Source organism: Nothobranchius furzeri, chromosome 11 (genome assembly GCF_043380555.1).
Source record: "Nothobranchius furzeri strain GRZ-AD chromosome 11, NfurGRZ-RIMD1, whole genome shotgun sequence".
Classification (NCBI taxonomy): domain Eukaryota; kingdom Metazoa; phylum Chordata; class Actinopteri; order Cyprinodontiformes; family Nothobranchiidae; genus Nothobranchius; species Nothobranchius furzeri.
Window position 1 is genome coordinate 64,777,678 of NC_091751.1, and position 12,287 is coordinate 64,789,964.

Sequence of the window (12,287 nt, forward strand, 5' to 3'; positions counted from 1 at the left end):
CAGTAACATACTATAAAATATACAGTAACATATTATAAAAATACAGTAACGTACTATAAAATATATAGTCATATATTATAAAATATACAGTAATATATTATAAAATATACAGTAACATTAAAAAATATACAGTAACATATTATAAAATATACAGTAACATACCCCGGTCTCCTTGAACCGTCACCTTATCGTGGTGGAGGAGTTTGAGTGCCCTAATGATCCTAGGAGCTATGCTGTCTGGGGCACTTAGTGCCCCTGGTAGGGTCTCCCATGACAAATTGGTCTTAGGTGAAGGGTGAGACAAAGAACGGTTCGAAGGATCTTTCATGGCGGTTAAAATGAAGAGTCGGAGTACCCGGCCCGGAGGGTTACCGGGGTCCCACCCTGGAGCCAGGCCTGGGGTTGGGGCCCGTGAGCGAAGGCCTGGTGGCCGGGCTTTCGCCCATGGGGCCCGGCCCGGCCCAGCCCGAACCGGATACATGGGCTCGTCCAACTGTGGACCCACCACCCGCAGGAGGAACATGAAGGGTCCGGTGCAATGCGAATCGGGTGGCAGACCAAGGCGGGAGCCTTGGCGGTCCAATCCCCGGACAAGAAAACTAGCTTATGACCGTGTCCCCAGGGGCACCTTGTGGGGGACGCTCCAGGAGTATGGGGTGGGTGGCTTTCTGTTAAGGGCCATTCAGTCCCTTTACCAGAGGAGTGTGAGTTTGGTCCGCATAGCCGGTAGTAAGTCGGACCTGTTCCAGGTGAGGGTTGGACTCCGCCAGGGCTGCCCTTTATCACCGGTTCTGTTCATCACTTTTATGGACAGAATTTCTAGACGCAGCCGTGGTGTGGAGTGTGTCGAGTTTGGTGGCAGGAGAATCTCGTCTCTGCTTTTTGCGGATGATGTGGTCCTCCTAGCTTCATCCAGCTCTGACCTTCAGCTCTTGCTGGGTAGGTTCGCGGCCGAATGTGAAGCGGCTGGAATGAGGATCAGCACCTCCAAATCTGAGACCATGGTTCTCGACCGGAAAAGGGTGGCTTGCCACCTCCGGGTCGGGGGAGAGGTCCTACCTCAAGTGGAGGAGTTTAAGTATCTCGGGGTCTTGTTCACGAGTGAGGGTAGGAGGGATCGGGAGATCGACTGGCGGATTGGTTCGGCGTCTGCAGTGATGCGGACGCTGAGCCGATCTGTCGTGGTGAAGAGGGAGCTGAGCCAGAAAGCCAGGCTCTCGATTTACCGGTCGATCTACGTCCCAATCCTCACCTATGGTCATGAGCTTTGGGTAATGACCGAAAGAACGAGATCGCGGATACAAGCGGCCGAAATGAGTTTCCTCCGTAGGGTGGCCGGGCTCAGCCTTAGAGATAGGGTGAGGAGCTCGGACATTCGGGAGGGACTCGGAGTAGAACCGCTGCTCCTCCGGATCGAAAGGAGCCAGTTGAGGTGGTTTGGGCATCTGGTCAGGATGCCTCCTGGACGCCTCCCCGGGGAGGTGTTTCGGGCATGTCCTGCCGGCAGAAGGCCCCCGGGTCGACCCAGGACACGTTGGAGAGGTTACATCTCCAATCTGGTCCGGGAACGCCTTGGGGTCCTGCCGGAGGAGCTGGTGGACAAGGCCGGGGAGAGGACGGCCTGGAGCTCCCTAGTTGGGATGCTGCCCCCGCGACCCGGACCCGGATAAGCGGAGGAAGACGAGACGAGACAGTAACATACTATAAAATATACATTAACATATTATAAAATATACAGTAATATATTATAAAATATACAGTAACATATTATAAAATATACAGTAATATATTATAAAATATACAGTAATGTATTGAACACTATAAACCATTATATAAAAATCTGATAACTCATTCTAAAGTATATGCAAAGTTACATGAACACCAAACATCTGAATTTATGTGAGAATATAATACATGTAATATATTCATACACATACAAATATGTGTGTATATGCATACAGATATATCTATATATACATGAGAGAGAGAGAGAGAGAGAGAGAGAGAGAGAGAGATAGCATTCAGAGACAGGTATAATATATATATATATATATATATATATACACACACCCACACACACACACACACACACATATATATATAGATATATGTGTGTGTGTGTTTATAAATTAAAGAATAAACAGTCAGATGTAATCGTGTATATGTGGAGATATAGGCCATAGCAAGAAGTTACATAATATGAAAAATTGCCCATTTAGTTAATCAATTTTAATAAATGAAATACATGACAAAATATATCTGTTTGTAAAGTAATTACACCATCATCATCATCATCATCATCATCATCATCATCATCATTATCACATATCTATGTGTAACATATGATTTTATGTAAATCGTAATATCTGAAAAGCAGCACTTATGTACTGTTACATATATGGGAATATATTATAAAGATATATAATTAGATATAAATGACAATACATTTCAGTGGTATATTACTTCTTATATGATGGGACACTTACATAAATATATAACGGAATATATTTGGCAATATATGAAAAGCGGCAATTTCTTATGTATTACTACATATATCGCTTTATATTAGCTGGTATATTGTCTAATATATTTCTGATACCTCAGATTTTCCTACATGTTTGTGTCCATATATTGCTTATCAATATTTGATTACATTTTTCCTGCATGGGGCAGAGTCTGGAGGAGAGAGAGGCCTAATGCATGAAGTTCAGTGTTCAGGGCGCCATGTGACCTCAGCAGTACCACCGGCTGATGTCCTCCATGCCACGCTGCACTGGTGCAGTAATTCATGCAGAAGGAAGCCCAACCAAGAACTCAGTGCATAGAAATTAGCATATCCTTCGCAAGCCTGAACAGTTTGGTTAAAATATCCTTTTATATTTCTCTTAAATAATTTTCTAACTTCATGAGTGATCTTTGCACATCTTAGCAGAAACTTCTTAGAAAACTAAACTTTTATGGATTTTTTTAATTGCCACATTTCACCCCAACATGATGGTTCAGAACCCGTTTAGTTTGGGTTTAAAAGAGAACCAGAACGTTGTCGTTTGTCACTCTGAGGAAGTTGGGTTTTATTTCAAGCAACAAGCTCCTGTTTGTCAGCGAGGTTAAAAGCATGACCACAACATGCATCGCCTCTGAGCGAAGGCGTTAAAATACTTTACAGACAAAATTAGAGCATCAAACAAAGCTGCATTTTTCTATGTAAGAAAAATAATCAAATTTTGCCATTTACCATTTTATTTTTATTACGTGTTTGAATACAGCGTGGGAGAAGACCAAAGCGCTGTACAGCCAAACACACACACACACACACACACACACACACACACACACACACACACACACACACACACACACACACACACACACACACATGCAACAGAGTACACACACCAAGACAGGTAGCAACAACAGAACAAGAACGTAAAAACGTGGCCAGCATCAGACTGAACGTGAAAACGTTAACACAAAAACACACCTGGACCTGCTCAGACCCGTTCGAACGACCTAAACCTTAACGAAGGTGTTTGATGTGTGTTTTCTGTTTCTCTGTTGCAGTCATCCACCGATCTGGCCTGCTTTGTTCGTTTTGACAGAGTCACTGTCTACCTGAGCAGCAACTACAAGCACAAGTACAAATCCCCCACCGACCACTGCTTCATCTTGAAGGTTGGACTAAGGAAGGTGTTTTACAAATCTGAACTGTTAAATGAAATAAACGCATCACACCTAGAATGACTGAAACTAGATTTTCCCTCTCATCTGCCCTAATTAGCTTTAAACCAACTGGAGAAAAAGGTTAAAAGTAGAAAGAATCAAATAATTACTGATAATTTCTCTCAGCTGATTCGGAAAAAAAAGCAAATAAAAACTCATCCACCTTAAGAGCAATTATCATTTCCATTAAAACTATTTGTATTAATTATATTTAAGTGGTGGGGCATGGCCACTCCTAGAAAATTGCTGGCCCCCCTCAGGGAAGACCAGTGTTAATAAATCATATTAATATTCACCCAAACCATAAATTCATCTAATTTATTCAAGACATAAATGTTAAAATCTATAAAAACACACAATTAATGAGTAAAGAAATAATCAGAATTGTACACACACATATATACACATATACATATATATATATATATATATATATACACATATATATGTATATGCATATATATATACACACACACACACATATATATTCATATACATATCTATATACATGCATATAAATATATATATGCATATATATACAAATATATATATATATGCATATACATACATACATATATATATATATATATATATATATATATATATATATATATATATATGTATGTATATGCATATATATACACATATATATGCATATACATATATATGTGTATATATATATATTTGTATATATATACACATATATATGTATATGCATATATATGTGTATATATATGCATATACATACATACATATACATACATACATATATATATTATATATATACACACACACACACAAACATATATATATATATATATATATATATATATATATATATATATATATATATATATATATGTTGCTGTTGGGCCACCATTTACAAAAAGTAATTTATATGTCCATGTTTTTTGTGATGACAGCAGCAGGTGAATTAAACAAAAAAAATAAAATTCTAAAATACATTTTGAAATAACATTTAAAATAAAAATGTATTTTCTGAAACATTTGTGTTTTTCAAATTTGAGTTATGTTTTTCTGATACATATTTATAAAAGAAGAACAAAGGAGCAAAGCAATGCATCGCCACAGGCTAAACTCTCTCTGTCTGGTGTCACCCCAAAATAATCTTTGGCCCGATCGGGCCACCCTGATCAAAATTTTCTGTGGGCGCCCCTGCATTTAGCTGAGCCTTACCTGAATCTAAAAATGTAAGTTTAACTTTACAATTTTAGTGCTGATTCCAATTATTTAAACATGTTTGAAATGTTTTCCTTGACAGCTGAGGCCTCATGCACACTAAATCACCAGTCCCCACAGATCTGACTTGCATCACCTGACCCCTTCTGGTTGCATGATGTACTGCAGATGTTAGAGAACTAAATAGATGTGTTTAATTTTGAAAAGTAACATTCTGGCAGGGAAACAAAAAGAGAACAGATGCTTGGCTCTGAATGAGGTCAGACAGTGGTGGAGAAACAGAGCTCAGTGACGTCTGAAAGCTCTCCTCAGTTTGAAGAACAAAAACCTGGATTTGGACCAGGTTGTGGGGTCATAGAGCATATTTATGACACTTACGGTAGTCCAAAAATGGAAAGCTGACTAATATAAACACCTAGTTTAGGAGCTGGAAAGGAACTTTCAGTCCTGTTTCTCTTCCTCAGCATCCCTGCATCCAGAAGGAGTCCCCCCACATCAAGTTTCTGTGCTGTGAGGACGAACACACACTGTTGCTCTGGGTAACCTCCATCAGAATAGCCAAGGTCCGAGTCTCTGTGTGTCGAATGCTAAATGCTTTTTACTACCGCTAATGCACCTTTGTGTGTTTTAGTATGGCACAGCTTTGTATAAGAACTATCAGGCTGCATTAAAGAGGACATCGACTCTGCATACTCTCCAATCCACCGCACACAAAGGTTCGTCACAGGTCACTTTCATGCGTTAAACCTGCTGTAAAAAGTGGATAAATGGGTTACTTATTACTAATAGATGGAAAACCTGCTAAACAAATAAACTTGTGGACTTTATTTCTCGTCTCTACAGACATGGTTATTGGTCACGGCCAACTGGGAGGCTCAAACCCAGCTCCATCATCAAACATGGAGGACTACCCACATGAGCCTCCACCTGATTTCATCCCTCCTCCTCCTCCTGGACACGTTTGAGACAAACCTCCACGCCGCCAGTCGCTTAGAAGACGAGTTATTTATTCACAAACATCCATAACTGTTTCAATGAGGTGTTTATTACAAAAAGACTGTACATAAATTGCAATCAACACATCCTATGTACAAATGGAGATGACAGACATTAAATTCTGCTCCTGGCAACATTTAAGATTCCCATTTTTTTTTAATCCCACATTTGATCGTAAGAAACACACCGGATAAAAGGCGTCAAGTGCTACAGCGCCCTGAAGCGCCTGAACTGGTAAATGTTACAAATATTCTGCAGGTCAGCCGTTGTTAGATTTTTTTATTTTTTATTATTTTTGAGAAAAGCAAGAATAAATAAAAACTGCCTGCAAATCTTCTGCAGTCATGGACATTAATGCAATGCTAGAAACGGTAGAAAAAGTAGTTTCTCGCCAAAACAACAAAAAAATAAATAAACGGCCCCATGATGTGAAATACAATCAGAATGGGACGTAGTGGTAAATCCTTCACTGTGGCCACATTTACAGGCTGCATGAATACTGCCCACATCACCTGGTTAACATTCCCTTTCAAAATAAAAGTTTTTAATACATAAGCTGATGTCACAAACATTTAGAAAAGAACAGTTTGATGAGCACCAACAACTATTTTGTTTGATTTTGTAGCAGAAACGTCCATTAATTTAAGACTTCAGGGTTAAAATGTCAGCAGGGGTCACTTACATTCACAACACAGATATGATTGAAGGAATTTTAACGATCCAGATGATCAATGATCCCTTTCCAGTCCAAAAGCAGAACCCAAAGGTCCTGTTTTATGTTGGCGATTCAGGTTTTTGAGCACCACAGTAAAAGCACTACGACAGCAACTGATCCCAGTCGTTGGTAGCTATCGGCGTGGCTACGACACAAAGGAAACCAACATGGAGATGAAGCCGGAAGTCCTCGCTCTGCTTCAGAAGCACGGCGAGTCAGAGCTCCGCTGCAGCAGCCGGACAGCATCAGACTCAAACAATCACTCGGCCTGAATAAAAGATGTCACTGCAACTGAGGAGTTAACGTGACATTCAAGTAAAACAACCGATAAAAGCGTCTGATCTGGGCTCCGCCTCCAACGGTGGGAACACTGGAGAAACACACGGACAGATGGGCCGGCAGTTCGTCACGTTACAGTTTATACACACACACACACACGTTACGGAAGAGAAAAACCACCACATGGAAGAAGAGATTTCTCGTGTTTCTTTTTTTGCGATGCGTTCTGTACACGGTGCCTTTAATTCACAGCATTCCCTTGGCCACGGTTGAAAACGCCCCTCCGGGCCGACTGTCTGACCAAGGGGGAGAGGTGGTCTACAGTGCAAGAAAATTCAACCTGTTTGATTGGGAGGAATTTCTCTTGAGGTAAAGTGTGATGATGTGAAGATGCACCGAAGCCCTGACAGCACTCAGACAGGGGTCTCTACTTCCTCTTCCTTCAGTGTAAACTACTTCCTCTTCCTTCTTTGTGCAACTCTTGTTTTGAAGTAAATCGACAAAATCACACACACCCTAGCTAAAAATGAACCATCTTTACATCTAGTGGCACTTTGTTGAGAAATGGAGGTGCTGGTGCTGCACGGCATACCTCTGTACATACTTGCCAAACAAGCGCTATTGTGTGTGTGTGTGTGTGTGTGTTTTCAGGGAATTTTTTCTTTTCGTTTCTAGTCAGCATAGTGCATGATAGACTCAACGTAGTTCCCAGGGAACAGTCCAGTGACGCCGTTGCAGACGCCTTCAAACCAGCCATCATCGTTCTTCTTGATGATGTAGATGATGGCTCCTTCCATGAATGACAGCTCGTCCTCCTTGTCCTTCGAGTAGTCATAGATGGCCACAACTGGGATGAACAAAAAACAGAGTGAGCATTTCAGAGGCACACTGTATACGTTTGCTTGTCCAGAAAGTCAAATTCAAGCACTTACAGGGGTGAGAACTAGAGTTGGGCATCGACTGGAACTGGGACTAACGGTCACTTATCCCCGGAATTGTTTAAATGTTTTTGATTTTGATTCCTACTTTTGATTCCCAGGCTGCCGATCTGTGGCTAATCTCCGTAAAAATAAATAAATAAATAAATAAATCATGATCCAATTTGGATCAACGCCTTTCAGAGCCGATCACACCAGCTGTCTGTCGCGCCTACGACGCAGCCCGCAGACACCCAGAGAGCAGACACGCAGCAGCAAACGCGTAAACAAACACGTCTGCCGAACTTTTACTCCGTGATGTAAACTTTGCATCCTGCAACAAAAAATACGCCGTAGAGGAAGCTTGTTAAAATGCAACAACATGGTTGATTTACCATGATTTTTAAAAACTCTGGGCGGTGTGAGGTGAGTTTCTTACTGCTGAAATAAAAACACACAGAGCAAAAGCGTGCGTGTGTGTGTGTGTGTGTGTGTGAGCGTGAGAAGGCTGAACAATAACCTGTGGAATAATTAGTCATCATGCTAGAGCAGCTTCTCTGTGGTGGACCACACCGGGTTCTGCCACCAGGAGCAGATAGGGTTAGGTAATAAATAAATAACTAAATACTGATATTCATATAATAAATCTCACAACACGCAAAGTTGTGAGATTTCTTTCTTTCTTTCTTGAACCATTTAGTCTGTTGAGAGTTTAAATGTTTTAAATCTGTTAGACTGTTACTGACAGCAGCTACTTTTAGGTTTCGGTTTCCCTTCTGACCGAGTCGCTGCTGCAGCATGTGGCTGCAGGCGTCATCCTGCACATGATCATCATGAGAGGTTTAGGAGAAAGCAGCTGGACTTCTTTGGTTATGTTGAAGGCATTTGGCCTCTCATCGCAGTTTCCAGACTTTGGCTGTCCTCAGAGACTAAAACACTGATTTTGCTGCAAGTCTTCTTTTTTTTTCTTTCCTTCCTTCCTTCCTTCCATCCATCCATCCAAACATGTTGCTGTTCTAAATGGAGGTGATGTTATGGTTCATCCAGTTTCATCAAGTCAGACCTGTGGTTATCTGGCTCATTTAAAATGTCTAATGTTTTTGGACCCTGCCACTTGAAAGAATTGGAATCGGGAATCGATAGGAACTGGAATCAAAACGAGGAATTTGTGTCAGAATCGTTCAAATTCAAACAATGCCCAACCCTAGTGGTAACTCACATAAACTGTAGATAAAAACCCTGAATGAATGATTCCGTCCCATTAAAGTAAATATTATTGTGTGATAACACCTTCATTATGTAAATCTGATTTTTGTTCTTTGACCTAATCTGAGCTAGGCAGATTTTTTCAGTAAATTCATTTTCATCTGGTGCAGCTTAAACAAATAGCTTTACATTCAATTCTAACAATTCAAAATCCCTTCAAGTTGCTGCAACTGTGGTTCTAGCAGGGCTATAGCCTGGGCTGGTAGTTAAAAATACCAGATTTATAGTAATGAAATTAAATATTTAAATAATTTCACGTGACTTCTTGCTTTTATTACAAAACAAAAGTAACATGGCAGAAGAGATGTTCTGTGTTTTGGACAGCTCTGACCTGCTGATACAGATTTTGTCCAATTTATATTAAAGGGACGTTATGGAAGTTTGACGGCCAAAACATGTATAGAAATAATAAATGTCTTCATCATACATTCTCCTGCAATGCCCTGGTCCTGTAGAATGAGCCCTGGCATTTTTACTGTGATTGCCTGTTTTTCTGTAAAATCACAGAAAAAGAGAGATGCTCGGGTCGAGCAGGCTGCTTCATGCGCGTTCACGCTCAGGCATCGCCCGTAGCGTTTGCTATCCGTAGCTTTAGCAGCAGAGAGAGAGGCAGTGCCACTTTGTCGCTGTTCCTAACGCCTAGTGACAAAGCTAGCTACATTTCTGAGGACCCTTAGCTACTTTCTGTAGAACTTTTTTCTAGATATTTCCTGCAAATTAGCAACAAAATAGCCATTTTCACTCCGAACCGTTCTTTGAACGTTGTTTCAGCTGTCATCAAGGATATAAATGTTACAGATAAAAAAGACGTCACTGGCGCTTTAGCTCACCTAGTAAAATGTCAGACTCTCGTACAGAAGACCTGGGTTTGATTCTGGGTGTGAACATAGTTTATTTGGAGTTTCTTTTTTACATTAATGGTATATTTTTTTACAGTAAGATGCCCAAATTTTTATTTGAGACTCGCCGAACAGCATTGAATTCACAGATAAAAAAAGATGTGGGTTCAACTTTCATTTTGGAACAATTTTTCAAGCAAGGGAAGGGAATGATCTGAGCATGCAGGAGGACTGACCCATCTTAAACCTTTGTCGGCTGTGCTGAAGAGAAAGCTACAGAACCACATTATTTAATTAATTAGCTGCGTGTTCTCCTGTCCTCTGGCCTCCGGGCCCCACACACACACACACACACACACTGCATGTTCGGCCGGCCGACAAGAAAGTGCAGCTGCAGAGACAGAAGCACATTATTTTATTAATTTGCTGTGTTCTTCTGTCCTCCGGGCCACACACACACACGGGACGCTCTCAGAGCTCTGTGCTCTGTCTCAGCTGTAATTTTCGTTAAGGAGTGTGCACGTACAGCCTGCGCGCCTCGTGCGCGAGCCTACTATTGAAGCTGCCGTTACGCTTTAGGCCTGAGGGGGCAATCGCGAGCATAAAAATTCAAAAGTCCGAAAAGTCCCTTTGAAGCTTTATAATAAACTGGAAAAAATAAATGAAAGATTCAAATTTCTGATTGAAGGTTACGATTCTGAAGGTAAAACCTTCAGATCTGTTGATGCCAGTTTGAATAAGCCCTCAGCCATGATGCTGCTTGAAACAACGCATCTATGGACATCTATGGAATTGTCAGAGATGTTTCCCAGAGTGTGGCCAGCTCCCGTCACCAGCAGATATATTGGTTCATCTTTAGTTGTTGGGTCTAGATAATGAGATTTGAACTCGTTTGGTTGCACTTCCTTCAAATTTCAAAAACCTTGAGAAGCCCACACTGCAAGTCAAGCACTTCCATATGAATCTGTGTTTAGTTCCAACAACAACCAGCTGACCTTTCTCCAGATAAGCCTTAGGGGCCCAGTGGGGGTCTCCATCAGCGTAAGGATCGTTGTAGTGAACCATAGCAGCTTCCTCTTCTTCATAGTCCACAGGTGGAGGAGGGGGAGGAGGAGCGGGCTCCTCAAACACACCCATATCCTCTGGGGGAGGAGGTGGGGCAGGGCTGTCCGTAACTAAAAGACAACAGAAGGAAGAAAAGTTTCTGTGGTTTGATTTGCACTGATTAGAAAGATCCCAGAAATTCTTATTTTTGTCCATTAAGGCAGCGTTTCCCAACCCATTTTCACTTGTGTTGATGATGATTGTATGATGAACATAGAACTGATTATTCCCAACGCTGAAACACGCATCACTTCCTGTCTGGCTCAGGTGAACTCTAACTTTATGACAATCCTCAGGCAGGGTCCAGAAAAAAGGACTACATGCATCTGGATCCACGCTGCAGCCGGTGTGAATGCTCTGATTCGACTCAGTCATTTTTGGTCTATGCGGAACTGGACCGCATCCAACCTGCATTCAGTGTGAACGAGCCTTCACGGCCTCAGTGGCTGAGCGTCGTGCAGGTGCACAGCCCTGCTCCAGTCTTTCCTTCATGTAGTTGTATTTTATGCCTCTTCTCACTGATATTAGCTGGGTTTATTATTCATTAGGGTATGAATTGGGCCATATGGCCTAAAATCAACATCCCAAAATATTTTTTCTTCCTTTTATGTCAAAGTGACTGCTTTTGAACATTCTCACATACCAGATGAACTGCAGCAGAACAAACACTTCTAAAAACTACGGAATGCCATTTAAACATTTAATGTTCAAAACTTATTTTACATTTTTCTAATACCTTGATGCTATGATTCTTTTTTCAAATAATGCAACACTAAAATCCTCATTAAATGAATTAATATTAATATATTTTAAATAAAATACAAGCTAAATGTGCTGAAAATGCAAACGTCTAAATAGTTAGAACTGAAGTGAAAAATATAAAACAGAAACAGCATTTAATCACTTTGTGTTTTTATTTTGCTCACAGACGTTAAGTACCGCTTCAGTAGGGGATAGCTGCAGGTAAAGTGATGCTTTACAACAGTAACATAAAGCCTGAGGTCTACCCGTTTGCTCCCCGTCTTTATTGAGCAGCGGTCTGATCAGCTGATCTGATCGCTGTGTGCACAGCAACACACACAGAAAGAGAGAGAGAGAGAGAGAGAGAGAGAGAAAGAGAGAGAAAGAGAGAGACAGAGAGAGAGAGAGAGAGAGAGAGAGAGAGAGAGAGAGAGAGAGAGAGAGAGAAAGAGAGAGAGAAGAGAGAGAGAGAAAGAGAGAGAGAGAGAGAGAAAGAGAGAGAGAAAGAGA

General features: G+C 41.2%; 2 protein-coding genes across 7 annotated transcripts in view; one reads left to right on the forward strand and one right to left on the reverse strand.

Annotated features, from left to right (window-relative positions):
- The window catches only part of LOC107384313 (amyloid beta A4 precursor protein-binding family B member 1-interacting protein), a 14,877-nt gene extending 8,825 nt beyond the window's left edge, over positions 1–6,052 (forward strand). For 2 of the 4 annotated variants that reach the window (XM_070556133.1, XM_070556134.1), the window contains exons 9-12: positions 3,562–3,687; positions 5,385–5,483; positions 5,552–5,636; positions 5,764–6,052. In XM_070556133.1, coding sequence (XP_070412234.1) covers positions 3,562–3,687; positions 5,385–5,483; positions 5,552–5,636; positions 5,764–5,885 — 432 coding nt within the window. In that variant the 3' untranslated portion in view covers positions 5,886–6,052. The remainder of the gene's footprint in view (positions 1–3,561; positions 3,688–5,384; positions 5,484–5,551; positions 5,637–5,763) is intronic. The other 2 variants (XM_070556135.1, XM_070556136.1) reach the window with 2 other exon arrangements.
- Positions 6,053–7,387: 1,335 nt separating this feature from the next.
- Positions 7,388–12,287, reverse strand: part of LOC107384312 (abl interactor 1) — a 31,313-nt gene continuing 26,413 nt past the window's right edge. For all 3 annotated transcript variants that reach the window (XM_015957506.3, XM_070556132.1, XM_015957505.3), the window contains 2 exons: positions 10,928–11,107; positions 7,388–7,757 (listed from right to left, as the gene is read on the reverse strand). In XM_015957506.3, the coding sequence (XP_015812992.3) occupies positions 7,582–7,757; positions 10,928–11,107 (356 nt within the window). In that variant the 3' untranslated portion in view covers positions 7,388–7,581. The remainder of the gene's footprint in view (positions 7,758–10,927; positions 11,108–12,287) is intronic.